Source organism: Macaca nemestrina, chromosome 10, assembly GCF_043159975.1.
Source record: "Macaca nemestrina isolate mMacNem1 chromosome 10, mMacNem.hap1, whole genome shotgun sequence".
Lineage (NCBI taxonomy): Eukaryota > Metazoa > Chordata > Mammalia > Primates > Cercopithecidae > Macaca > Macaca nemestrina.
Genome location: NC_092134.1, coordinates 26,757,052 through 26,781,637, shown reverse-complemented (window position 1 = coordinate 26,781,637; position 24,586 = coordinate 26,757,052). Strand labels below are relative to the sequence as shown.

At 40.8% G+C, this 24,586-nt stretch overlaps 1 protein-coding gene across 2 annotated transcripts in view; it reads left to right on the top strand.

The window, feature by feature from the left end:
* Positions 1-21,781, top strand: part of LOC105497691 (RNA polymerase III subunit B) — a 136,732-nt gene extending 114,951 nt beyond the window's left edge. For both annotated transcript variants that reach the window (XM_011768973.3, XM_011768974.2), the window contains exons 24-28: positions 7,453-7,556; positions 8,145-8,311; positions 12,660-12,773; positions 15,410-15,583; positions 21,012-21,781. In XM_011768973.3, the coding sequence (XP_011767275.1) occupies positions 7,453-7,556; positions 8,145-8,311; positions 12,660-12,773; positions 15,410-15,583; positions 21,012-21,141 (689 nt within the window). In that variant the 3' untranslated portion in view covers positions 21,142-21,781. The remainder of the gene's footprint in view (positions 1-7,452; positions 7,557-8,144; positions 8,312-12,659; positions 12,774-15,409; positions 15,584-21,011) is intronic.
* The last annotated feature ends 2,805 nt before the right edge of the window (positions 21,782-24,586 follow it).

Below are 24,586 nucleotides of genomic sequence, written 5' to 3'. Positions count from 1 at the left end.
GAGTTAAAGATAGGAAGAGACATTCACATATGCCGATTTAAATTATGTTTGGAATTAGACTATTAAAATCAAAATAACATATGTAAGCCTCTTCAACTGTGTTGTAAATTCTAATGGAGGGAACTCATCAAGGGCAAATATTTTTATGTTGAACCTTGTTTTCTCTGGTGATTAGTGCATTTATTAGAAGATTGACTACTCCTTTTTAAAAAAAATTCTTCAACACAATTATCTGACAGCCCAAGGAATTCTCAAGTTAAGTTCCATTTCAGTGTTCAGGCAAACCAAATTATTATATTTCCAGATTTCCTCTTCTTTTGCTGCCATTCACAATGAAGGAGGAAAAAGCGGACTCCTTTGATGTGGAGAGAGAGAAAAAAAAAGCAATATATCACTTTCCTGAAAGAACATTTCTCAGTCTCTCATGTGAAAAAGGATTAGCACCTCCAACAAAGGTCCTGTGGATCACAGCATCAGGCAGCAATACCAAGCAGTACTCCTAAGAAGAGGAAAAACTGTATTTGAGCAAGAGTGTTTGTCCTGGCAAACAGAAGCTTTTTAATAACTGCAAATCTGAGATAATGGCATACGCTCCCTAAATCCTTAAGGACCAGACAACTAGTTTAAATGGAGTGAAGTCAACTTTTGTTTTACAATAGAAGTCTAGTCTTATAAAAATATAGTTTTTTCACTTAATGATTTAGTCTGCCTATCTGTGATTGATAAGGATTATGCGTATATGGATAAAATCGTTTGGAAGATTCATCTTTGACCCTCTCTTATACAAAAAAAGTTCCATTATAAGGTCACTTGCTTCCATTTTGCCCTAATAAGTTATTCAATAACCTGCTGAATTAATTTATTAAGATTTTGATTGAATGTTTCTTAGAAGAAAAGAAAACCTGCTCCGAGTTTCCAACACGTTAAAGAATCCTTTTACAGTAGATATAAAGAGGCTGTGGGAAGTAAGAAAATGGTAATTCATGTGTGACAGAAAAGCCAAGGAGAAAGTTTATCTGTTAAACAAGGTTTGGCTTAAAAGTTTGATTTTGCTAGACCTTCATTTGTTAGTCCTTTTTTCTGTATTATGCTTTCTAAAACTGAGAAAGTGAAAAGAACCCGATTTAAAGTAAGAATAATAATAATACCTTGTACTCATGTAGTACTTGAGCCTGTCTAAAATCCTCTCTGCAAGTCCACAGCTTTAAACAGTCTGGATAGCTTTGGCTCTCTACTTTGCTTGATCCTGTTTGAATGGAAGTTTCTAAGTGGGAGGGGAGAAGGAGGCTGGTAGTGCTCACAGTATGAGCCCCATCATAAGGTGTATGATGCCAAACGATCCATCAGAGTTTCAGTCCAAAACCAAAACTCCAGCAGCTCTTACTTTAATGTTAGAAATCAGGGTTTCTTCTTCCACACAGATACTTTATTATAAGAAGACTTTATCGAATTGGCTTTTTTAGGAACAAATTTTGGTCTTCAGTAGCTCGCCAGTAACCCTCTGACCTTTCAGTAAATATCCAACTAAAGCTTTGAAATTAGGGTATTTAGTGTTTTATGGCCCAGAATAAAAATCTCCAATTCTGTTTCCAAATAGTGTAGCCTCAACACATTTTATTAAGCTCTTGACACATTCAGCCGTGTGTATTTTGTAAAGTTCCTATGGTTATTGTTTTACAATAGCTGCTTGCAAAAGCATTGTAAGGGTTTCAATTAATCAGCCCTTTGTGCGCTTCAGACTATGCAAATTTATCACATCAAACCATTCAACTGCTCATGGGAAAGCCGTGTAAAAACTGTATTGTCTTCTAGCGCCTCCTCTCATTTAGAGTGATGTTTTAATAAGAAAGCTAATCAAGTTTTCTTATGCATTATTTATCTGTTAACATGTAAGGAAGAGCCGAATTAAAATTATGTCAACCGGGATATGGCAAGTGATGTGATAGATCTGGAAATGATTCAACAACAGAACAAAGCCAATATGATTCAACAGTTTTTGTCTACTCCCCTCCCTCTGGGGATTATTTAAGGTGGTGGTGTGAAAAATAAAAGGAGGTTAATTCGATAGCTGGAAAAGGGGAGGGGAAGAAAGGAATAACCACCTGTGTTAGCCTTAACATTTTGATTTAGAGATTTCGTTTCTGAATATATAATGGCTCATTGAGATGAGTTTACTCAAAGCAAACCATTTCTTCATAGGAACAGTCAAACTTGAAAGCATTCCTACTGCTTCTTTGGCCCCATTTACCACCATGTTCATCAGCGGTAAACTATTCCCCTATAGATATCTGCAACCCCAGGTCTCGTGAAAGTTATCAGGAGACAGTGTCTTGATGATGTTAAATGACCTGCACAACCCAGGAAGGAGTCATCTGCTTTTCTGCCTCTCCAGCCAAAGTTAGTGCAACTGCAACTGCTCCTTCTATTCATTAAGTTGGTCTCCTTTGCTTTGCTAGTTTGCTTCCTGCTGAGAGTAATTAGGTTTCTTATATAATAATAATTCCTTGTATTTAGATGCAGCCTTTCTCTAAGGACCTTAAAGTACCTCTCAGACATTAGCTCATCTGTTCTTCTAACACAATTGCCTCATGAGATAGGTGCTAATTATTCCCGTTACAAAGAGCAAACAACTAAGGCTCACCAGAAAGTGGTGCTTCCCCCGCACCCCCAAGGTAACACATCAGTGGAAAAGCATTGAGTCAAATTAAAGTCACCCAAGTCCTCGATCGCCTGCTCTACATAGGTCTAAGAGTCCAAGGGGTGATGAATTCTTTACAGACGGCATTTCGCCCACATTTATAAAGCTCACTAATACTGGGCACTGGTTGAGTGTTCATCCCTTACTAAACACGGCTCTCTTCTTGCACTGTGACTGATGGAGAAAAACCACAGCATCATTTCATCATTCATTGTAAAGAGTGTAAAACTGTGCAGAATAAATAGTCTTGTCCAACGGCTGAGTATCTGCAGAATGTAAAAGGAGGTAATTTAGACTTTGATTGGGGTTATTTCAGCAGACCATTCTGCCAGATGTGCTTCACATCATTTAGAGCATTAGAAAGTGGCAAGCTGAATTGTATAAATGTATACAATATGTTTATGAAGTTTTCAATATTCACTCAGATGACTCAACATAAGCTACCTCCGCCTGTCTGGAGTTGAGGCCCTGAATCTCTACTTCCCCAGCAACTGAGGGAAATGATTCTTTTTCTCTTTCCTCAATCAGAAAAGGAAGAGTAATAATATATATTAACCTCAGAGAGGTAAATTTAATTCAAGTGTGATTCCACTTAGAAGATAGACTTGCTAAATAAAAATGTAAAAATTAAAGCAGACTGTGATATTAAAATGAGAACTGGCCATCAACAAAATTGAAACAATTTACTAATCAGGTCTCAACACATTGAAGTCACATCAAAAACATCTCTTGAATTAGAGATGGCATTACAGTTGTCTTCTGCAGTTGCCATTTGCTTTCCTGTCTTCATATGCTACTAGAATGCATTAATTTTTCTTACTATTTTTTCTTTTCTTACCTTTCTTTTTTTCCTGTTTGAGTTAAGGTAGTCCATTTACACAGAGACAGTACACTAAAACCAGTATTTTTTAAAGGCCAAAAATGACTTTTGAATAAGTCAGTTGCTGTTTAGAATTAGGAATACTTTTTAAGCCAGGCTTGGTGGCTCATGCCTCTCATCCCAGCCCTTTGACTTGAGTCCAAGAACTCGAGACCAGCCTGGGCAACATAGTGAGACCTCATCTCTACAAAAATAAAAATAAAAATTAGCTGGACATGGTGGCACACAGCTGGATGTGATAGTCCCAGCTACTAGGGAGGCTGAGGTGGAAGGATCACTTGAGTGAGCCATGATTGCCCACTGCACTCTAGCCTGGGCAAGAGAGTGAGACCCTGTCCAAGAAAAGAAAAAAGAAATATTTTTAAAGACAACCAAATGATTCCTGAGATTAACTCGACTTTTCCTGAGCAAACCTATTCTTAAATGATTACTGTGTTGTTCTGTGAAGCCTTGGAAATAGAAATAACAAATTGGTGTAGGAGCCAGCAGTGTCTGCAGCGTGATACAGAGAGCTGTGACAGTGGATGTCAGAAGTGCCTCTCCTGTGTGGATGGGCAGTCAGATTTAGACTCCCTAAATTTCTTCCCTTTACAACTAGACATTAAGATGGATGGTGATGGAATAATATTTTGTTGATTGGGGTATCGGCAGTTCCTTTCTGCTCTGTGATTCTATTTTTTTTTTCTTACTATCTATTTGCATTTGTTAAAAGTTCTATACTGTAGTCTGTGGTCCAATTCCCATTCGGCCCTCCTGAGTGCATTAAATGTTCCTGAGCATGTTAAACTGGTGTATTTGCATTTTATTGCCAGGAGGTTGTGCTGTAAACAATGGGGTTGAGACACCAGCTTGAGCCAGGGGATGAAATTTTATTTTAAAATCTGAAATGCTGTGTAAGCATTTAAGGTATGAATTGGTAATTGTTTCACAACAGCTTCCATTAGATATGGTTTATTTGTAGTCCATCCTCTTTTCAAGGATCCAGGGGAGTGTTAACACACTGAAGCGCACCGCATATCATTTACATTTTAAACCACTGTTAAGGGAAAATGACCATAACTTTTAAGACTTCTAAATATTGGAATGGACTTTATGCCTCTGTCCCTGGAGAAAACAGTTTTAATCTTTCATTTGAAAATAAGAAAAGAAACCTTCCCGCTGTGATTAAGGATTTGAATAATTCTGAAACAGAGAAATACTGTTAGAAAAAGAAAAGTCTGGTTCTAAGATTGAGAACTCTCTTTCTACCCCTAATGAATTCAGTAAAATACAAACTTTTAAAAATCATCTGTCTAATTTGAGATTCGAGATCATCAAATTCTGTCTAAATATTTTGTTTTAACTTCTAAGCTCATTATGGTCTCTTTGTGTTAACTTGTATTAAAATCTGTCAGCTATGACTGGTCTCATAAGCACAGTCAGCGGACCAGAATAAGTTAATTATTTACTTGTGTCACTAGTGCTCTTCATCTAATGAAATGCACAGCTGTGTTAGATCTGCAGTTGGATGTGTAGCTTCCATTGTTCCTCAAGTCAGCAGAGGGTAGAAGCCGCAATGATGGAGAGCCCTCAGTTCTTTCTGCTGTTCTGGCTTTCTGTGTCGATTTCATGGATCTTTTATCATTCACTTTCACACAAAACAAACAACACAGGGCTGTCTGCTATGGGAACCATCTTGGCATATAAAAGGGTTTTCAGGGCCTAAAGTAATTTTAAGTCAGCTAAGATTTAATTTTTGACTTACAGGTGCCCTTGGTGCAGATATTGCCAAAGCAGTTCCTATAATAGAAGGAAAAAGATCCAAAAGCTACTTATGTGTATTTTTTTAACAAAATGTCAGAAGAGGGCTGATAAGAAAACAGCTTCCCCAGAAGGAAGCTCTGCACTAAATATGATTAATCAGATTTCAAGCAAAGGTATTAGAGATTCACATTTCAGTGGAACGAGCACTTTTTTCATTTTAGTAACATAATAAAGTTGCATTTGCTTAATTAAATATGTCAATTCAAACTGTAAACACAAAACGTAAGTCATCCTCTCCTTACCCACCCCCAATATAAGTACGTCATGCTTCCTTGGTCAGTTTCTGCACCTCCTGCCCTCACTCCCACCTTCTCTTGATGGAGGGTGGACAGGCAGCTTCCTCCTGAGCAGACGCCGGCCTCCTCCTGCGAACCGCTGCTTAAGGGGTGCTGAGGTTTCTCTTTGGTTTGGTTTTTTCAGGGGTATAGCTGAACCCTCCATCTCCTCACCAGCCAAAATTCCATTCTCACTTGAGCTGGTCCCAGAACCGGCCCCTTTAGGGATTGCCGTTTTTAACATTTTGTTCACTGCTGAACAATGTTGTTGTCGGTGCACCTAGATTTACAATTTGATCTCTTTCAAAGTAGATTTCCCAGTAGCCCTAGGGTTTTGTCAGATAATTTCAGTGTGGATAAAATGGATTTTTGGAAGGAAGAAAGAAGGGTCACACACTCTGCTTGATTGAAATTCTAACACATTGTAGCTGAATTTGAAATAAAGTGAACTGAATGATTGTTTCTATTCTTCATGTAGGAAAGCATATATTTATAATAAACAATACCATTTTAACCCAAAAGCCAATTTAAACTAACTACATGCTCTAGAATTCAACTCCGCAAACTTAATATCCATATTGTGGGCAGCTACAAGAAATCAGAATATTAATAACCAGTATTACATAGGCAAATGGCATTCTTTTTTCTTTTGACTTCAGCTCTTGGTGATTATAACAAATCACAAACTATTAAAATAGTTTGAATAATTACATACAGTCAAATTGAATGAAATATTTGAGAGCAGTTTCTTTGCAATAGGGGCAGATAGTGGATAACTTTACACACAGAGAAAAGGAATTTTATCTTTTACTACAAATGTAAAAGCGTTTGTTTTCTTAATCCAATGCCACTGTACACTAGTTTTCTGATTCTAAATTATGAAGATTGTAGTTAACAATCTAAATTCTATTCCTACTCCTCTTCCCAAGAAAAAGAAATCAGAGGAATAAAAAACTATTTAGCAGCAAAATCCCCTATAGGTTAGAATGATATTAAGGGAATTAATTTAAGAGAATATTAGTAGTGCATAGAGTTGGTAGATTTTTGTTTTGTTGTTTTCATTCTTAGAATTCCATTTCTAATTCTAACCTTTTTTTTTCCAAGAACGATTTGGCATTTAATTTTCTTGTTCAACTTTACAAGTTCAATCAAAGATCACTTTCCTAATGGGTTGTAAGCTATAGGAATTAAAATTCCTTTGGGCAGTTTAGACTCAGCCAGGGAAGCCCTGGCAAAAATCAGCCAACCAGCCAGAGCACTGCAGCCTATATAGAGGTAAACCTGTTAGCACATCAGCCACACACAGGTACTTCTTGTCACTGTTTTTTAAAACCACATTGTAAGCACGCCCCTCATCCAGTCATTTCTGTGTTTGGGGTCGGAGAACTTGGATTTGTTTAACTTGGGTGCAGAACCCCGCAGATCACAAACTAGCTGATGAGGAGCAAAACTGCTGCTGACTTAAAGCTTCAGGGATGGCCACAGGCCTGGGGTCTAGTGAAGCTGCTGTTCTTCAGTCTCTGTGGCACAGGAGGGTGGGCAGGCAGCCTGACAGCACCATTGTGTGCCATGCCAGCAGCACAGAAAGGCTGCACTGCCTTTCGCAAGGAGAGTCGTTTTTGAACTGTTTGTCCAGCAGGATTGTTGAAAATTGCTTTTGTTACTCTTGATAGAGGCCATGGGGAAGATTTTAGAGCAGTGGAAATAGAAATAGCAGCAGGGAAATCCCAATTAAGTACTGTATTCTTCCTTTCTGCCGATTTGCTTTATGTGGCATGAAATCTTCTCTCCCCCAGGTGTTTGTGGCTTGATTGTCCCCCAGGAAGACATGCCATTTTGTGATTCTGGCATCTGTCCGGATATCATCATGAACCCACACGGCTTCCCATCACGAATGACGGTCAGTGACCTGTAGGTTTTTCAGAGGCACTGCCTTTAAGGAAGAAGCAGGCAGTTAGTTTAGTTAGAGTGGAGGTGACAAGGACTCTGAAGCTGTTTTTTCAGGTAGAGCTCTTTTGCCCCTTGCCAGATAAACAGGCTTCCAGCCCCTGACGATTGTGGGCCACTCTCCTGTACAGAAAGAATGAGGAGCTTGTCTATACCTCCCTTTGAGAGTGGAGTCTTCTGAGTGATGAATTTGCCCCTCAGCAGAAGAGAACTCCTTGTATTGAACCTAAATGGATCTCCCTTTCAGTGATTATTTTTGGTGATCCTGGCTCCACCTCTTACCAGCTGTGTGGCCTTGGACAAGTTGCTTATCCTCCCCATACTTCAGTTTCTTCATCTGTAAAATGAAGAAATATAGGACCTATCTCATAGGGTATTGAGAGTCATAAAATTAGATCACACATGTCAAGCTTAAATACTGCTTCTGTTAATTTATCACTGTTATTAATAGTGGTCGTGGGGAAATAAGCTGGAGATAAATAAGCAGAGAGAGTGCTTGTGCCGCAGGGAGGTGCTCACTTAATTTGTTCACATCCCACAGGTGGGGAAGCTCATTGAGCTGCTGGCTGGCAAGGCCGGTGTGCTGGACGGCAGATTCCACTACGGCACTGCGTTTGGAGGCAGTAAAGTGAAGGATGTGTGTGAGGACCTCGTTCGCCACGGTTATAACTACTTGGGGAAAGACTATGTTACATCGGGCATCACAGGGTAAGCATGCGATTGAGCTATTTTAAAGAAAAAGAATGGTTTTACTAGGATAGGGGAGACAAAGCTTTAAGGTGTACTCTATTAAGTATACTTGCAGGCAAGCTTGTACAGCCCGTGGGCGGCATGTGGCCCAGGACGGCTTTGAATGTGGTCTGACACAAATTCGTAAACTTTGTTTAAAAACATTATGAGAGTTTTTCATGATTTAAAGAAAATTTTAGCTCACCAGCTATCGTTAGTGTTAGTGTATTTTATGTGTGGCCCAAGACAGTTCTTCTTCCAATACGTCCCAGGGAAGCCAAAAGATTGGACACCCCACCTTAAGGTGTAAGCGTTAAAGCTATATGCCTTAAGCTTTATTTTTTTAAGAAACTGGATACCAGAAAATGTAAATTTAGAAAACTAACAATTGTGGAGTGCTGTTTGTAGTAGTAAGATTATAATTTAGAAAGTAGAAAAGATTTTTGGGAGGCCAAGGCAGGTGGATCGCCCAGGAGTTTGAGACTAGCCTGGGCAATGTAGTGAGACTTCGTCTCAAAAAAAATAAAGTAGAAAAGATTTAATTTACCATAATATGATTTCTACCCTATACCTACTTTTAAGGAACACATCAATTACATATAATGCAAAGTTTTCCTTTAACTCTTGAACTTTCCCTGGATTTATGTGATGAGTATCAGAATAATAAATGCTTTGACAGGTAGACCGAGGCCTAACATTTGTGCATGTGTTCACTAAAGATGTCCTAAGCACCTACCTAATATGTGCTAGGTACTGAGTATATACCAATAAATATAGTGGACATGGTCCCAGTTCTATGGAGCTGACCATTTAGGTGTGTTACTAGACATTAAAAAATAACAGACACAAGGTAACTTCTCAGTAGGGCCTACTGTGACCATCTAATTTAAAACTATAACCCCGTACTGCCCATTTGCTGCTTTATTTTCCCTGTAGCACTCACCATTTTCAAATATACTACATAATAATACTATTGCCTGTCTCCCCAACTAGAACGTAACCTCCATGAAAGCAGGGTTGGTCTGTTTTGTTTATTGTTCTATTTCCAGGGCATAGCACAGGGCCTGACATACGGCAGGCACTCCATAAACATTTATTGAAAAAAGGAATGCAGACAAATAAATACAAGTACATATAGCTCTCACCAAAATGGAGACAGAGTGGGTGAGAAGGCCCCTGTGAGGAATTGGATGTGATATTTCAGCTGAGAGATAAAGGGTGACAAGGATAGGGCTTTCGAAGAGTGTTTAATGGAGAGGAAAAGTTATGTTTAACACTTTGCTAGGGAAAGAGCTTGGTAAGTTCAGGGAACAGGAAGAGGCCAGCCTGGCTACGGTGCAGTGAAGAGGCCGTGCTGGCGGCCCGAGTTGAGGGTGGAGGGGAGATAGAGCCAGGCGACCAGGCTTGGGAGCTGTTGTGTTAACCTGTGAGAAGCAGATCCCTGCACTGATCGTGAATGACAAGGTTCTGAAGCTGGAATCCCCGTGGTTTTAAAGGATCAAATTAGTTGCCTAAATTAATACACACTTATGTATTTTATGCCAGATAAAACTCCAGGACCTAGTGTTTATAGTGTTCTTCTAGGTGTTGTTTTTTGTTTGGTTGGTTTTGGGGTTTTTTTTGTTTTTTGTTTTTTGGGGGGTTTTTTTGAGATAGAGCTTCACTCTTGTTGCCCAGGCTGGAGTGCAATGGTGTTGTCTCGGCTCACGGCAACCTCTGCTTCCCCGAGGGGTTCAAGCGATTCTCCTGCCTCAGCCTCCCAAGTAGTTGGGACTACAGGCACGCACCACCATGTCTGGCTAATTTTTTGTATTTTGAGTAGAGACGAGGTTTTGCCAAGTTGGCCAGGCTGGTCTTGAACTCCTGACCTCAAGTGATCCACCCACCTCAGCCTCCCAAAGTGCTGGGATTACAGGCGTGAGCCACCGCGCCCTGAGGTTTTAAACCACTTGAACACTAGTGACACTCAGCATGGAAGCATGTGTAAGAACAGCGCTTGATTTTAGTGCTACAAATAGACTCTCCAGATGTGATTGAAATGGTTGGAGTGCTTTTAAAAATTGCCTATTAAGACTATAATAATATGGATTTCTTAGGTGTATCATTCCTGAGATGTTATAGAAAATCACATTACAGGAAAAGACCAATGGACCATTTCAGAAATGGTTCAATAAAATAATTGTGACCATTTCAGAAAACATAGTTGTCATTGCTAAATTCATTAACCTTCTCTTCACATCTCCACCCAGAAATAAGGCACATTTTTGGCCATATGTTGACCAGAAAGTGCAAAACCATAGGATCAATTTGGTGGACCTTCATGAACATAATTTGTACTGAAAGAATTGGATGGGTTATATCCTGCTTGCCATAGATAATGGTTAGTCTATATCCCAGTCCACACTGCCTTCCCCTATGCCCCCAGCCAGTGTTTTCATTCTTTGCCATTTATTTCAGTGACAAAATCTGAGAAGCACCGTTTAGTTAAAAATTCCCTAGGGCATTTAAACATATCACCACCAGCTTTCGCCTTTTGTTCATTCTTGAACATAGGTAGGAGGAAAAATTGCATATGGCTTTACTCTATGGATGATGGAATAGCATTGGGTAACTGAGTGTCATAAATTCTACCATGAGCAACCCTACCATTGAGGAATAGAATCATTCACTGTTAGAGCTGGAAAGAATCTTGTTCTGACCGCCTGGTACGACTAAGAATGCTCAGCTAGAGAGGTCATGTAATTACTGTGTGACAAAACTGAGACAAGGACAGGGTCTCTTAATACCCTCTCCATTGTGCCTTCCACTCTATTCTGTGTCTTCCAAGAACCAGGTTGTGCTGAAGTTAGCAGAATGGCCTGATGACTGCAAAAGCCCTGGCTTAGGATGCTGAGAATGTGATCAGGGACATGGAGCAAGCAGGGGCCAAGCTTTTTCTTTGCCTCTCTGCTGTGTCTGTTGTTTCCTTTGCTTTTTCTGCTTTTACATCATGCTGTAGCCCAGAGTTTACTTGTTCCAAATGAGACCAGTGTCGCAGGGAGAGCCCTGGATTTGAATCCCCACTGCACCACTCACCAGCTCTTACCTGACCTCTCGGGCTGTCTGTGTCCATTTCTTCATCTTCAAAATAGAGGTGACAGTTCTTCCTCCCTGGATCATTGTATGGATTAAGTAGCACATGGTAGATGCTTCCTTGCCTTTGAAGAAGGAAGTTTGAGGCAGTTAAAAAAATTTTTTTAAGACATCAGTGCTCTGGTTGTTCTTGCTCCAGACTAATGAGAAAAGGTTTCTTCTGTCAAAGTACATGTATATTCACCCTCTTCTTAAACTCTTATTACAGCCTTTCTAAAGATTCATTGAATCAGTTATGTAATAGACATTTACTGAGTACGAGTTGTGTGCCAGGCAGGGTCACAGGTGCTGGAGCCACCGTGACAAAGGAGACAAAGTGCTTATCCTTGCAGAGTTACTTCTTGTGGGGAAGACAGACAATAATCTGAGAGATAATAAATTGTACAGCACGGTATCAAAAGGGGCAAGTGCGCCAAAGGGTCAGGTTGAGATGGGGCCGGAGTGGTGATGTCAGTTGGGAGGAGAACTTTAGATGTTCAGGGAAAGTCTCTCTGAACAGGTGAAATGTTTGACAGAGCCATGTGAGTACCTGGTGGGAGAGTGTTTCAGGCAAAAGAAACAGTAAGACAGAGGCTCCAAGAGAGGAACAGGCTTGCTCCATTTGAGGAGTAATGAAGAGGCCAGTGTTGCTGGAGTAGCATGAGTGTCGGGACACGGGAATAGGAATAGTGAGGTGTGCAGGAACTGGAGTATGTCTCACCATAGGGCCATAATATAGAATGTTGGCAGTACAGATTCCGAGTATGATAGGAAGCCATTGGTGAGTTGAGGACAGAAGAATGACCTATTGTGATTTACATTTTAGAAGGAGTCCCCTGACTTTTTATGCAAAGAATAGATTGTTGAGGAATTAGAGTGGAAGCAGGGAGATTAAGTAGAAGATTGTCTGTGGCAGCCCAAGCAAGAAAGGATGGTGGCCTGACCAGGGAGGTCACCCTGAAGGAGGGATCATCCCATACACACTGTTTCCCAACCTGTTTAAGTGTCTATTTCTTTGTAAAACTATTTATCTTTGAATATAGCTATGGTACTTTTCATATTTTTAGAACTATTCTTTTCATTCACTACAGACTGAAAATCATTCTTATCCAGTCCGTCATAAATGAGTAAGGACCTGCCAGTGATGGGTCCAAAGGCTGTCTCTTGTTAGCCCAAACTTAGTTTCTTAACCCACAACACTTGATCTTTCTTTCAGTGAGCCCTTAGAAGCATACATATATTTTGGCCCCGTGTACTATCAGAAGCTGAAACACATGGTGCTGGATAAAATGCATGCCCGGGCCCGGGGCCCACGAGCTGTCCTTACCAGGTAAGAGAAAAGTACTTATAAAAAGAATTGATAATGCAGTCAAGCCCACCTTGTATTTCCCAGATATGGCAAAAAGCAGACTCAACAAAGTTTCTGTTTTCCTGAGATGTCAAAATTTGGCAAGTTTTGACTTTAAGAAAATCATATATGTATGATTAACATGAAAAAGTGGCAGCCAATTAAAAAATATTTCACAAGTGCAAGAGCAAACCCACCATAGGTCTTGCCAGTGGACTCCTAACACAACTATTTACTGTGTAAATGTCTGCAAATATGGTCCTATTTATAAAGGTTCATATAAGAAGATGTGTATGTATATACCCACACACACACTGATATGCCTCTGTGTACACAGAAGACACATGCATACATTATTTGTTAGCATAAACCACAATTGGAGTTTTTAAAAACGAATGTTATTGAAACATAAGGCACCTCCACTTGCAGACTTATTTGAGTAAGCTAGAGGAGGTTAGGGGCCACCTGCACCCCGTACAGGTATACCCTCGATCCCAAGCACAGTGTCTGTGTGTTAATGAATGGATAAATTTCTTGGGAAAGAGAATTACAGCTACTAAGTTTCACATGTTCTTAGTGCTATTTTTTCCAGTTGGAGATGCATAGTCGAGGGCAGTGGTTCTCAGCCAGGGATGATTTTGCCTCCCAGGGGACATTTAACAACATCTGGAAACATTTTCATATGTCCCAACTTGGGGTTGGGGAAGTAGCTACTGGCATCTAGTAGGGAAAGGCCAGGGATGCTATAGGGACAGCCCCTCACAACAAAGAGTCACCCAGCTCAGTATGTCAGCAGTGCCAAGGTTGAGGAACCCTGGGCTAAGGGAGGGAACCCAGGCCTTGGAGTCAGACGGACAAGGCTATGCTCTCATCTCCACCTTTTCGTTCCATCACAAGCCTTGAACAGATCACTGATGACCACAGTCTGATGAAATGCTCAGCTTCAGCATTTCTCATATTTAAAGTGGAGACAATATACCTACTTAACAGGTGCCGGTAAATGTCGAGAGTGTGAATACAGAATGTATACAATGCCCATCCACAGGTGGCATCGGCAAGCATCCAGTTCCCTCCCCACTTTCACTGAGCACAGCCTGGATGTAACAATGTGGAGAGGGGGCAAGGATGAGGCAGCTCATGCTGGGGGTTTTATTTTTTTTAAAACCAAGGGAGAGGTGTAGATGACTCAATTCCTTGACCATTTAAAACTGAGCACTTGCACATTTCTGTTGAAATGATAGACACATGTGGGCTTAAAACTGCAAAGAGGGAGGAGAAGTTGAGATTCTCAAGACAATAATCACTTCAGCAATGGGACCCTCATTGGGTTAGATGTGTTTCTCCCCTAAATGCTGTCCCCTCCTAAACTTCCATTTCAGTTACAACATCCAAAAACTATTTCAGAGTAACATAAATGTCAAAGCAGTTATTTCCTATATTTTGCTTTGTTGTGTAGAAAAAGTTATTACTTTGGTATTACTTTTGTGCCTTCCATACTGCCTCGAGTGCATTTGTCTGTAGTCAGTTATCTTAGTTGGTTAAAATCCAAGTATTGGATTCTGTCCACATGTGGTCTGTCTACCTTTACCTTGTTCACTGACCTCAGGTGGAGGGAGCAACTGCCCATTCGTGTTTCTACTGGCAGATAAAAATGTATCGATGTGCTCAGTTATGAAGTTTCCACTATAATGTGTTTATTTAGACCTATTTGTAAGTTATTCATGTGCATATTTCCTTTCAACAAGTATTCTACAACTTCTTTGATTTCACATTGAAACTTAAAACCACAACAATTCTAAAAATCGTAAAATTTTGGTATGTGTTGGCATACCCTGTGTTCACCTTCTTAATTCTTTGGGAGATGGCAGCAACAACAAAGATTAAAGGATGCTATGGAATACAGCAAACAAGGGTTGCATGGTCACCCCTGCTCAAAGATTACCTTTAAGAAGCCTGCCAGGGAGCTTGCTTTTTTTTCCCCCAAATAATTTGTGTGATCCATACCTACATGGGGTTACCTAAATTGTTCAGATCCCCCTGATTTTACCTACATCTCTGGGTCCTGGATTCTGAACCTTTTGAAGTATTCTCAAGCCCAGCATATACACAAACCACAGGGAATCCATTCAAGAGGCTAACAGCTCTGGCCACAACTACTGGAGGATCCAGGTTCCCCCCCAGTCTGTTCTGCTTAGTTTTTCTGCTTTTAAATAATAGAATACTGAGACATCTTTGAAAATACTCAAAGACATTGTTTCCTGATTTGAAAACTCTGCTAAGTTCTAATCATAATGATAGTGATGGTAATAGTAATGGTGTTTTCTGTGATTATATATTAGTATGCTATTATATCATATGAGATTATGTAATTATATATTAATTTCATTTAACCATAACAACCATCAGTATTTTTTCTCAATTGAGGCTGTTTGGGATAGGTGTGCTTATGTGCTTTTACAGATGAGGCTGAGTAGCATGTTCAAGGTCACTGTCCAGTTATTGATTTGGATCCAGGTGAGCCCTGCTCCAAAGCCTCGTGCTCTCTGCCAGCATGTGATGCTGCTTCTTTGTTTGTTTAGCAGAATAATAACACATTTGTCTAATCACTTGTTTCAAAGGCAACCCACTGAAGGACGGTCTCGTGATGGTGGCTTGCGTCTTGGGGAAATGGAACGTGACTGTTTAATCGGTTATGGAGCCAGTATGCTTTTGCTAGAGAGACTAATGATTTCAAGTGATGCCTTTGAGGTTGATGTCTGTGGGCAGTGTGGACTTCTGGGGTATTCTGGCTGGTAAGTGGATACCATATGTCTCTCATACCACACCTCTTGCCTCTTAAATCACAGCTCAAGAATTGACCCTGGATCCTATCCGCGTATTCTCCAGCCTCTGTCTGTGATCACTAACATACCCTCCCTCATGCATGTATTCCTGTCATTGGGGATACTCTGTGTACATGTCTCATTTGTCTGCATCGTGATCTACTTCCTACACAGCTAGAGGCTCAGCTCCCAAGGAGTACAAACTTTATCTTCTTTTAAATATTATCTCAGGTACTTTTTATTACACTATTTGCCTGTGAAAATTCTAGCAGATGCATTGTTGGATGTTAGAATCACAGTGTGTTAAAGAAACCTCTTTAGGGAAGATTACATTGAATGCTTTCATTTGTAACTTCAGACCCAAAGAGCCAGGGATGCTGCCCCAGGTCTTACAGCAAATTGGTGACAGAGCCAAGAGCCAAGACCAAGACGACCTGGTACCCTGCCCCCTTGTCTGTACTCTCTCTGCCAAGGCTAGCTGCTTCACACTTGTACGGTAGATTCTGTGAGGGCAGAAACCGGGTCTGTCTCAGTAATTTATTCAGCAAACATTTAGTAAGTATCTGCTAAGTGTCAGACACTGTTCTAGGCCCCAGAAATGCAGCAGTGAACAAGACAGATGATGGCTGCTCCCAAGGAGCTTATCTTCTACTTTATTCTCATTGCATCCTGTCATGTTTACCCTCATTTCTCCAGCCTGGGACCTGGTAGATGCTTCATGAAAGAATACTGGTTGAATGATACCCTGCATTTGTAGGATTGCCAATAAGTAAATCATGTTGTTTGTAAAGTTTATAATTTCTGTGTAGAGTTTGGTACACAAAGGTCACCTTAAAAGATGACACTAGATTTTTTTTTGTTTTTGTGCAGTTGCACCACCTTTCCTATTTGTAATGATTCCACTCTGTCGCCGAAGAACAAAAAGCTCGCTTAGGGTTATTCCTAAAACACTCCTGTGGGCAAGAGAATCCATAGTTCCCCAGAGGCGAGGGGTTTTTTATTTTGTTTTTGGTTTTGTTTTGTTTCAAGACAGAGAGTCTCACTGTCACCCAGGCTGGAGTGCGGTGGTGTGATCTCGGCTCACTGCAGCCTCAACCTCCCAGACTGAAGCGATCCTCTCACCTCAGTCCCCTGAGTAGCTGGGACTACAGGCTCACACCACCACGCCTGACTAACTTTTGTATGTTTTGTAGAGACAGGGTTTCACCATGTTGCCCAGCTTGTCTCAAACTCCTGGGCTCAAGTGATCCCTTCCACAGTGCTGGGATTTACAGGCATGAGCCACCACGCCCAGCCAAAAGTGAGTTCTTTACTTTTCAATCAGAGGCAAGGTCCAACAAGATCTAAGGCAGAAGCTACAGAGCTTCCAGCCTCACCCCCTCATTGTCCCTCACCTGCCCTCCCTGGAGTGCCATTTCTCTAGATAGGGGCCATCCCCAAGATATAGTTAGGCCCAAATTACATTCATTGCTGGAATTTGAGGAATTTGTGGGCCACCGTTTCCCCATTGAGTCCCCACCGTAGTTTCCTTCCAGACAGAGTCTCAACTTCTTGCCATCCTGAGCTACTAATTTCTAAGTTGAAAAAAGCCAATCACAAGTTGAACAAGTGGGCTTCTTAGAACACAGTGTATCCCTTGCCAGATAAATGTCAAAACCTTTTAGCCAGTTATTTCATGATTTTGGTGTAGAAGACTCTTTGTCCGTGAAGAGATGATTTCACTTTAAAAACTAACAGAAGAGGCGGCCATTTGCAGTTCATCTTTCATAAGGTTGCAGAGAAGAGGTGACATGACTCCGAGGATAAGCCTAGCTGTTCCTTATATGAATGAGATGAGGGTTTGCTTCAGTCCTGAGATGTCTGTCTTTTGAAATGTATATTGAGCTTGCTTTTTATAGTCTGGGCTGTGCAACCAAAAAGAAAAAAAAGAAAAGAAATCATGTAATAGGTAGATGCCTGAATTCTCGTTCCACTATGCTTAAATCTTCAAATTTGACACAAGCATTTTTAAATAATTTACTTCGAAAGGATGGTACAGAAGAATCATGTCATTAAAAATAGAGGTCATGGAACTTCAAAAAGAGTTTCCTTTTCTCTTCCTCCCCCTTGCATTCTTCCTCCCTCTCCCTACCCCCAAAGAAAAAAGAAAACAGTCAACCCGATTCACTTATGCACTTTGAGAACCTTCCCCCCTCCGCCACTGGTTACCCAGGGAAGGTAATGTAAGCAAGAAGACCTGTAAGCAGTGATTGATCCTCAACATCATTCTGCTAAATGTATATCTTCTTTCCTGCTTCATTTCTGTCTCATTTAGAGAGCATCTGATGGCAGTGTCTGATTTTGAAGCGTATGTGTTCAGTGTGCATTGTATTTGAAATCCTTTGAAAGAGAACTAAGTCAGGTTATACACTTTGAGGGTCTTTACTGTAATTAAACAGACCTCAATATATACCGTATGTCTGATTTTGAGTGGCCTACTTATACCCTTGTTGCCAACAGAAAAAAATCCTAATCCATTCTAGTAGTCTAGCCGCCGCCTCGGGTGCTGCTTTCTGGCCGAGGAGCATAATGATGCTGTCATTTTTCCCATCATTACCTGATCATGTGTGCTGGGTTGAGTGGGAGGGAGCATGGGCATCGTTGGAGGAAGTTGCTCTTTAATGAGCGGCACAATGGAGGCTGGGTAATTAGAGCAGTTCGGAACCTTGAAACTGGCCTTTTGTCAGGGATTTGCACATTAGTGGGGCATTGCTATGGAGATGTTTACAGCACGACTGTTGTTCTACAGAAGACACTAAGGGTATAAGTCACAAAAGCAAGGTCCAAAAGGAAGACTTCAGGAAAAAGAAAATCCCTGTTAAGATAATTAGCTCATAGAGGATGTTTCACTGGACAGTCATTTCTCATGTGAAGCCACAGCCTCCCCTTTTTGCTTCCTTTGCCCTAAAAAAATCCGTTCATTTTATTGTTGTTCAGGTCAAGTTTCTACCTTTGCAAATTGTTCAGATACAAGGTAAGGTCAGGTTTTATACACACACATGCACACTGGAACATTTTAAATGATGGAGAAATATTTAATAATAGAGAAGATTAAAGGGCTTTCTGGAATATGCATCAGTACATATGGAAATGTAAAATAGATTAGCTTGGAGTCATTGGGTAATGTACTAGTCAGGAGAAGAAGAGAAAAGTTACCCCCGTTAAATCCGTTTCCCCAATTTAATGAAAGCATGAACATGATTCCTAGATAGATTACATCCACCCAAGCACATTAAAAAGATAATTTTTCACTTTGGGAGGCTGAGACGGGCGGATCACGAGGTCAGGAGATCGAGACCATCCTGGCTAACACGGTGAAACCCCGTCTCTACTAAAAAAAAAAAAATACAAAAAATTTAGCCGGGCGAGGTGGCGGGCGCCTGTAGTCCCAGCTACACGGGAGGCTGAGGCAGGAGAATGGCGTAAACCCGGGAGGCGGAGCTTGCAGTGAGCTGAGATCCGGCCACTGCACTCCAGCCCGGGCGACAGAGCAAGACTCCGTCTCAACAAAAAAAAAAAAAAAAAAAAAAAAGATAATTTTTAAACTCGAATGTATTAAATAGGTATTTAAATAATCTTTTAAGAAAAAGTAACTCACCAAGTTTATATTTGTACTGTCGACGGATGAAATACAGGTTAAGCACCCTGCGTCGCCTCGTCATAGCATCAATTGTGCATTTGTGAGGGTTGGTCTTCTCTCATTCTCCTCCTCAGGAGACTGTCTGCATAGTTACCAGCACCGCATGTACATTCTCAGCCTCAGTGCTTGCTTTTCTTTTCTAAAATAATACAAGCTTTATTTTACTGATTGCAAAAATGATCCCTGCTCATTGTAAAACATTCAAAAGTTACCACAAATATAAAGCGAGTCACGTTAATTCCCACCACCCAGAGATGACCACTATTAACATTTTGGTGACTCTTTCAAGATTCTGATAAGAGGAGAAAGATACAAATATACACACAAAAAAATTAAAATTTTACATATGATTTTGGGGGCTCCATACACTTACAAAACCTGTTTGAGGGCCCCCTTGGGACCATGCTGATTAACAAACTGCTTTTTTCACTTCACAGTTTGTCCTGGACACCTTCCATTTCAATAAATGTGCATCCACAACAGCAGGTCTGATGGCTTCACAGTCTTCTATGTAAATGTCCCAGTGGACATTTGCATAGTCTCACGTTCTGCTGTTACAAATAGTGTGGCTGTCAACATTCTTGTACACATCCCTTTGTCACTTTTGGGATTACAGAATCAAAGAATATGCACATTTACATTTTTACACACACTGTCTTACTGCCCTCCAGAATGGCCAATCCTTTGTTCACTAAGGAATCCTCTTCCAGTTCCTGGTCAGCACCAGATCTTCCAAGCCTCAGTTGCTACTCTTCTTGGATTCATTTTCCTCCTCGTTAACTGTGAGGACCTAGTTTTCTACCTGTTAAGAGTCAGGATTTGTACTGGATACCTACTGTCCCGGCTGCTGCGGACCCTTGAGGAGTAGGGTAAGGTCCTATTTTGATCTGAAACCTGAAAGAATAAATCACTTTCTCCCCAGGGACCCTTCTACAGTTGTAGCCATTGATTTAAGAACTAAGTTCAGTTTACCAGCTCTTCCGGAAAGAAGAGAAAATAAAGTCCTAATTGGAATATGAGGCAAATTGGTTAGGAACATGGGCTGTTGTTGTTAGGGTTAAGTGGAAATATATATGCACATACACACATACATACATTTCTTAATTTCACACAAGGGACAACATGTTGTACCTTCCAACACTCATAGAAATAACCAAGCCTGATTACCATTTGATTGAATACCACTGTCCTATTCAGAAGTTTTGTCTTTTCCATCAGACTTTATGTATCTCAATGACAGAAACCAAGTTATAATTGTTGAGCACCTTGCCTAGAATAATATACTGCTAGTATAGTAGATGCTTATCAAATACATGGAAATTGATTGAATTAGTTTAAAACTCCTTAAACAATGAAAAAAAATTAAATTTGGGTAAATTTCCCAATGGTTCAGATTTCTGGAGCTCTTTCAAAACAAGTGTATAGGCAGATGTTTTACATTTTAAGGAGAAAGGGCTAGATGTGTGGTAACAACTGACTCAACTTGCATGCTTTGAACACCGGAGGGAATGGTGTTTGTTTCATTTTTTCTTTTGCTTCCTTGGATGTTTCTTTTTTTCTGGGCACATATGTACTTATATGACAGTGCAACTGAACACTTAGGAACAGAAAGATAATTTGATAGAATGATAATAGAACTTTATAGAGACCGTTTTCACTTCCTACGTGAAGGCCTTTGTTTCCGAGTTGCTGTCTAACACTTGCTGACTTGGGTTTCAGGTGCCATTACTGCAAGTCATCCTGCCACGTGTCTTCCCTCCGTATTCCATATGCCTGCAAGCTGCTCTTCCAGGAGCTACAGTCTATGAACATTATCCCCAGGTTAAAACTGTCCAAGTACAATGAATGAGGATAGAAAAAAATGATTATTAAAGAGAACAAGCGATACATCCAATACAATGGAAAGCAGAAGGGATTTAGGACTACTACTCCTCCTGTGAAGAATTCCCTTGTGTATTCTGTCACTAAAACAAACAAACAGAAAAAATGGAGAGGCTTTTGATATACTACAAGACTGGCTAAACAACCTTGATCAGTGAACCTTGAGCCATGGGAGAGATGCTGACCATGTGGACTGCAAGGCAGCTTGATTCACAGATGGATGTGACCTACAGGAGAAATAAACCATTACTTATGTGCTGATGTCTTGACATTCACTCATTAGAAGACCTTACTCCTTCAAGAGAATGTCTGGGGTCAGATTTACCATATCTTCTGGCTAACGATGTTCAAGGTTCTTCTGGAAACTTGGAAGATGTAAAGAATCCATTTGATTTGGTCAGCCTGGCTTTTGTGGCTGGCTCTGATAAATTTTCCCAACAATTAAATCTTGCCTTTATACACCGAAACTTTGTAATTTTAGTCTTGGTGAAATATAATGACATTCTTGTCAAGCAAGAATGTCATCTTCCCTTATGGACTCAATTGCTATTATTTTGAACCTCCATGATTGTACCATGCAACAATATTCATTAAATACCTGAATCTAACCCCGTGGCTGCTTTGTCATACTCTGTCCCTTCCATACCTGCCAGGATGCTAGCTGTTCATTTTCTTTTTAATCTGACAGGCTTCCTTACTCATTTCTAATTTGTTTTCAACTGCTGCCCTGAAGCCAAACATTTGTGTTAAGAATTGTTTGTAAAATCAGAGTCAGAAATGCTTTGAGTAATGGCCTAAGGCTTCATTCCCAGCATGTCCACTGAAGATGTTCCACAGAATATTAATAGGTATCATATACCAAGAAGAATCAAGCTTCTATGTCAAACTAAGGTTGAGAAACTGGGGTAACCAAGTAAATATTCCACAGGACTTTTTCAAAGCCTTTAAAGATCCCAAGCTAATGTGTACTGGGTTTCAAAAGAGGGATGTTCCAGGGACCTAGGCTAGTCGTTGACTTGAGAACTCAGCCTCACTTCGTTTTCTTCACAGTAAAAAATCTCTAACACACGTAGGTGCAGCAGTCATAGAGGTATCAGTGAAAGCAGAATGAAGGACACTGCAGGCGAGCAGGCCTTCCTCAGCCCTCATGGCAGGGACTCAATAGGTATCTTTTTTATTTTTTTTCTTTTCAGACAGGGTCTCACTCTGTCACCCAGGCTGGAGTGCAGTGGCAAGATCACGGCTCACTGCAGCCTCAACCTCCCGGGCTCAGGCTATCCTCCCACCTCAGCCTCCGAAGTTGTTGGGACTACAGGCACATGCCACCACACCCAGCTAATTTTTGTATTTTTGGTAGAGACGGAGTTTCGCGTGTTGCCCAGGCTGGTCTTGAACTCCTGGGCTCAGGTGATCCACCCACCTCAGCCTCCCAAAGTGCGGGGTTCACAAGTGTAAGCCACTGCGCCTGGTCTCAATGTGTATTTCAACAGATATTTCAAAAAGGAGTTTGAATGCCTAGATCTTTGCTATGCCAGTTCCTTTTTTTACCCTAGCTTATGGTTCTCAAAATTGATGGTGCATTAAGGATTGTACTGGATTAAATATACAATCATACTGTACTTTGTGGGCTTTTAAAGGAGTTTTCTAGGGTGATACTGATTATCTCACATCGTGTAGCAAATCCACTTCCCAAATCCATCAAAGATGCAGTTGCCCTGATATATATATATATATATATATATATATGTGTGTATATATGTGTGTGTGTGTGTATATGTGTGTGTGTGTGTGTGTGTGTGTGTGTGTATATATCAGCGTGGGGCACACCATTTCAGTGAACATTCAGAGGGTCAGGCCGGGAGAGTTAAAGGCAGTGTGCTGGGTGCTGGCAGGAGGACTTGTTGTTCATCATTCAGTACCTGCCACGTACAAGGCACTGGACTACGGATAAAAGAACAGGATAGGCCTCTGCCTGACCAAGGACATGGTCTAGTGGAGGAGGCCAAGACGTGTGTGCTAGTCATGGAGCACTGCCCTGCAGTCAGTGCTGAGGATTAACCTCGGCAGTGCTGAGGGAGTGCCCGGGGCAAAGCAGCCAACAGTGCTCTGGAGATTTGGAAACACTTCACAAGCATGATTATGCCCTTTATACATGAAGAAACTGACGCCCTACGTAGCTAAGTGACTCCCCAGAGCCTCACTGCTAACAAGGGGGACAGCAAGGGCCTCGGGACCAGGCATTCTCAAATACAGGGCTTTGTTCTGGTTTTATCTGTGATTATGTTTTACAGCCATCAAAAGTGATCGTTTTTTAAAAATTCAGATGCCCTTGAATGGTTATATCTCTTATAAATGAACATCTTTCTTAGGAAAACATTCCAAGCCAGTCTAATCTTTCTGAGGGGAGTCGCCTTTCTAAGTGTCTAGGAAATTATAAGTTCTCTAAGTTTACAAGATCTAGAAAGTATGGGTTTTCAAACCGAGACATCCTTAAAGGAAAATATTCTATCAGATTGATATCTCAAAAATTAGCAAATACCACAAATGAATAGCTATTTGACTCTGAGAAATACTTTAATGAAAAGCAGCCAGACACTAGGCATGGTGGCAGGCACTTGTAGTTCCAGCTACTCAAGAGGCTGAGGCAGGAAGATCACTTGAGCCTAGGAGTTTGAGACCATCCTGGGCAACACAGCAAGACCCCATGTCTAGGGACAAAAAAAAAAAAAAAAAAGCCAGCAGCCAGATTTGGTAAGCTAGTCCCACTACGGTTTTATTTTTTCAAGTTATTTGTAAGTTAAAAACAACTGACTTACAAATAACTTTAAAAAATAAAGTTATTTTTTATTTAAAGAGTTTATTTAAACTTTATTTAGAGTTAATTTACTCTATAAATAGATTTCCATTTCCAGTAATGATAGAGTAACGTTTTACAGACCACCCTTAAAGCACTTTTTTCCCTCCAGTCTTTTGCCAGGCTGGAAGTGGCACAGGATGAGGCTACAAAGCCATTAAGAGTCTGTGACCCTGACATGAGCTTTGACAGAATCAAAGGGCTAGGGAGACAAGACTGTAGGCACAAAGTTGCCCAGCTGCCAGGATCGGAGAGGCCAAGATCCCATATAGAAAGGAAGTACACTGAAGTGAGTTCAGGTTCTTCACCACTCCTCTGGATTTGCCAGCTCCAGCTGATAAAATGTGAAATCACTGACTAGGTGGATTTAAACAACAGAGATGTATTTTCTCACATGTCAAGAGGCTCAACGTCCAAGACAAAAGATGTCCACAGGGTTGGGTCTAGTGGGCCTCTCCTCCTGGCTGCTGGTGGCCACCTTCTTGCTGCACCCTCACGTGGCCTTTCCTTGGTACACAATAAGGGAGCACGTGAGTGAGCTCAGGTGTCTCTTTTTAGG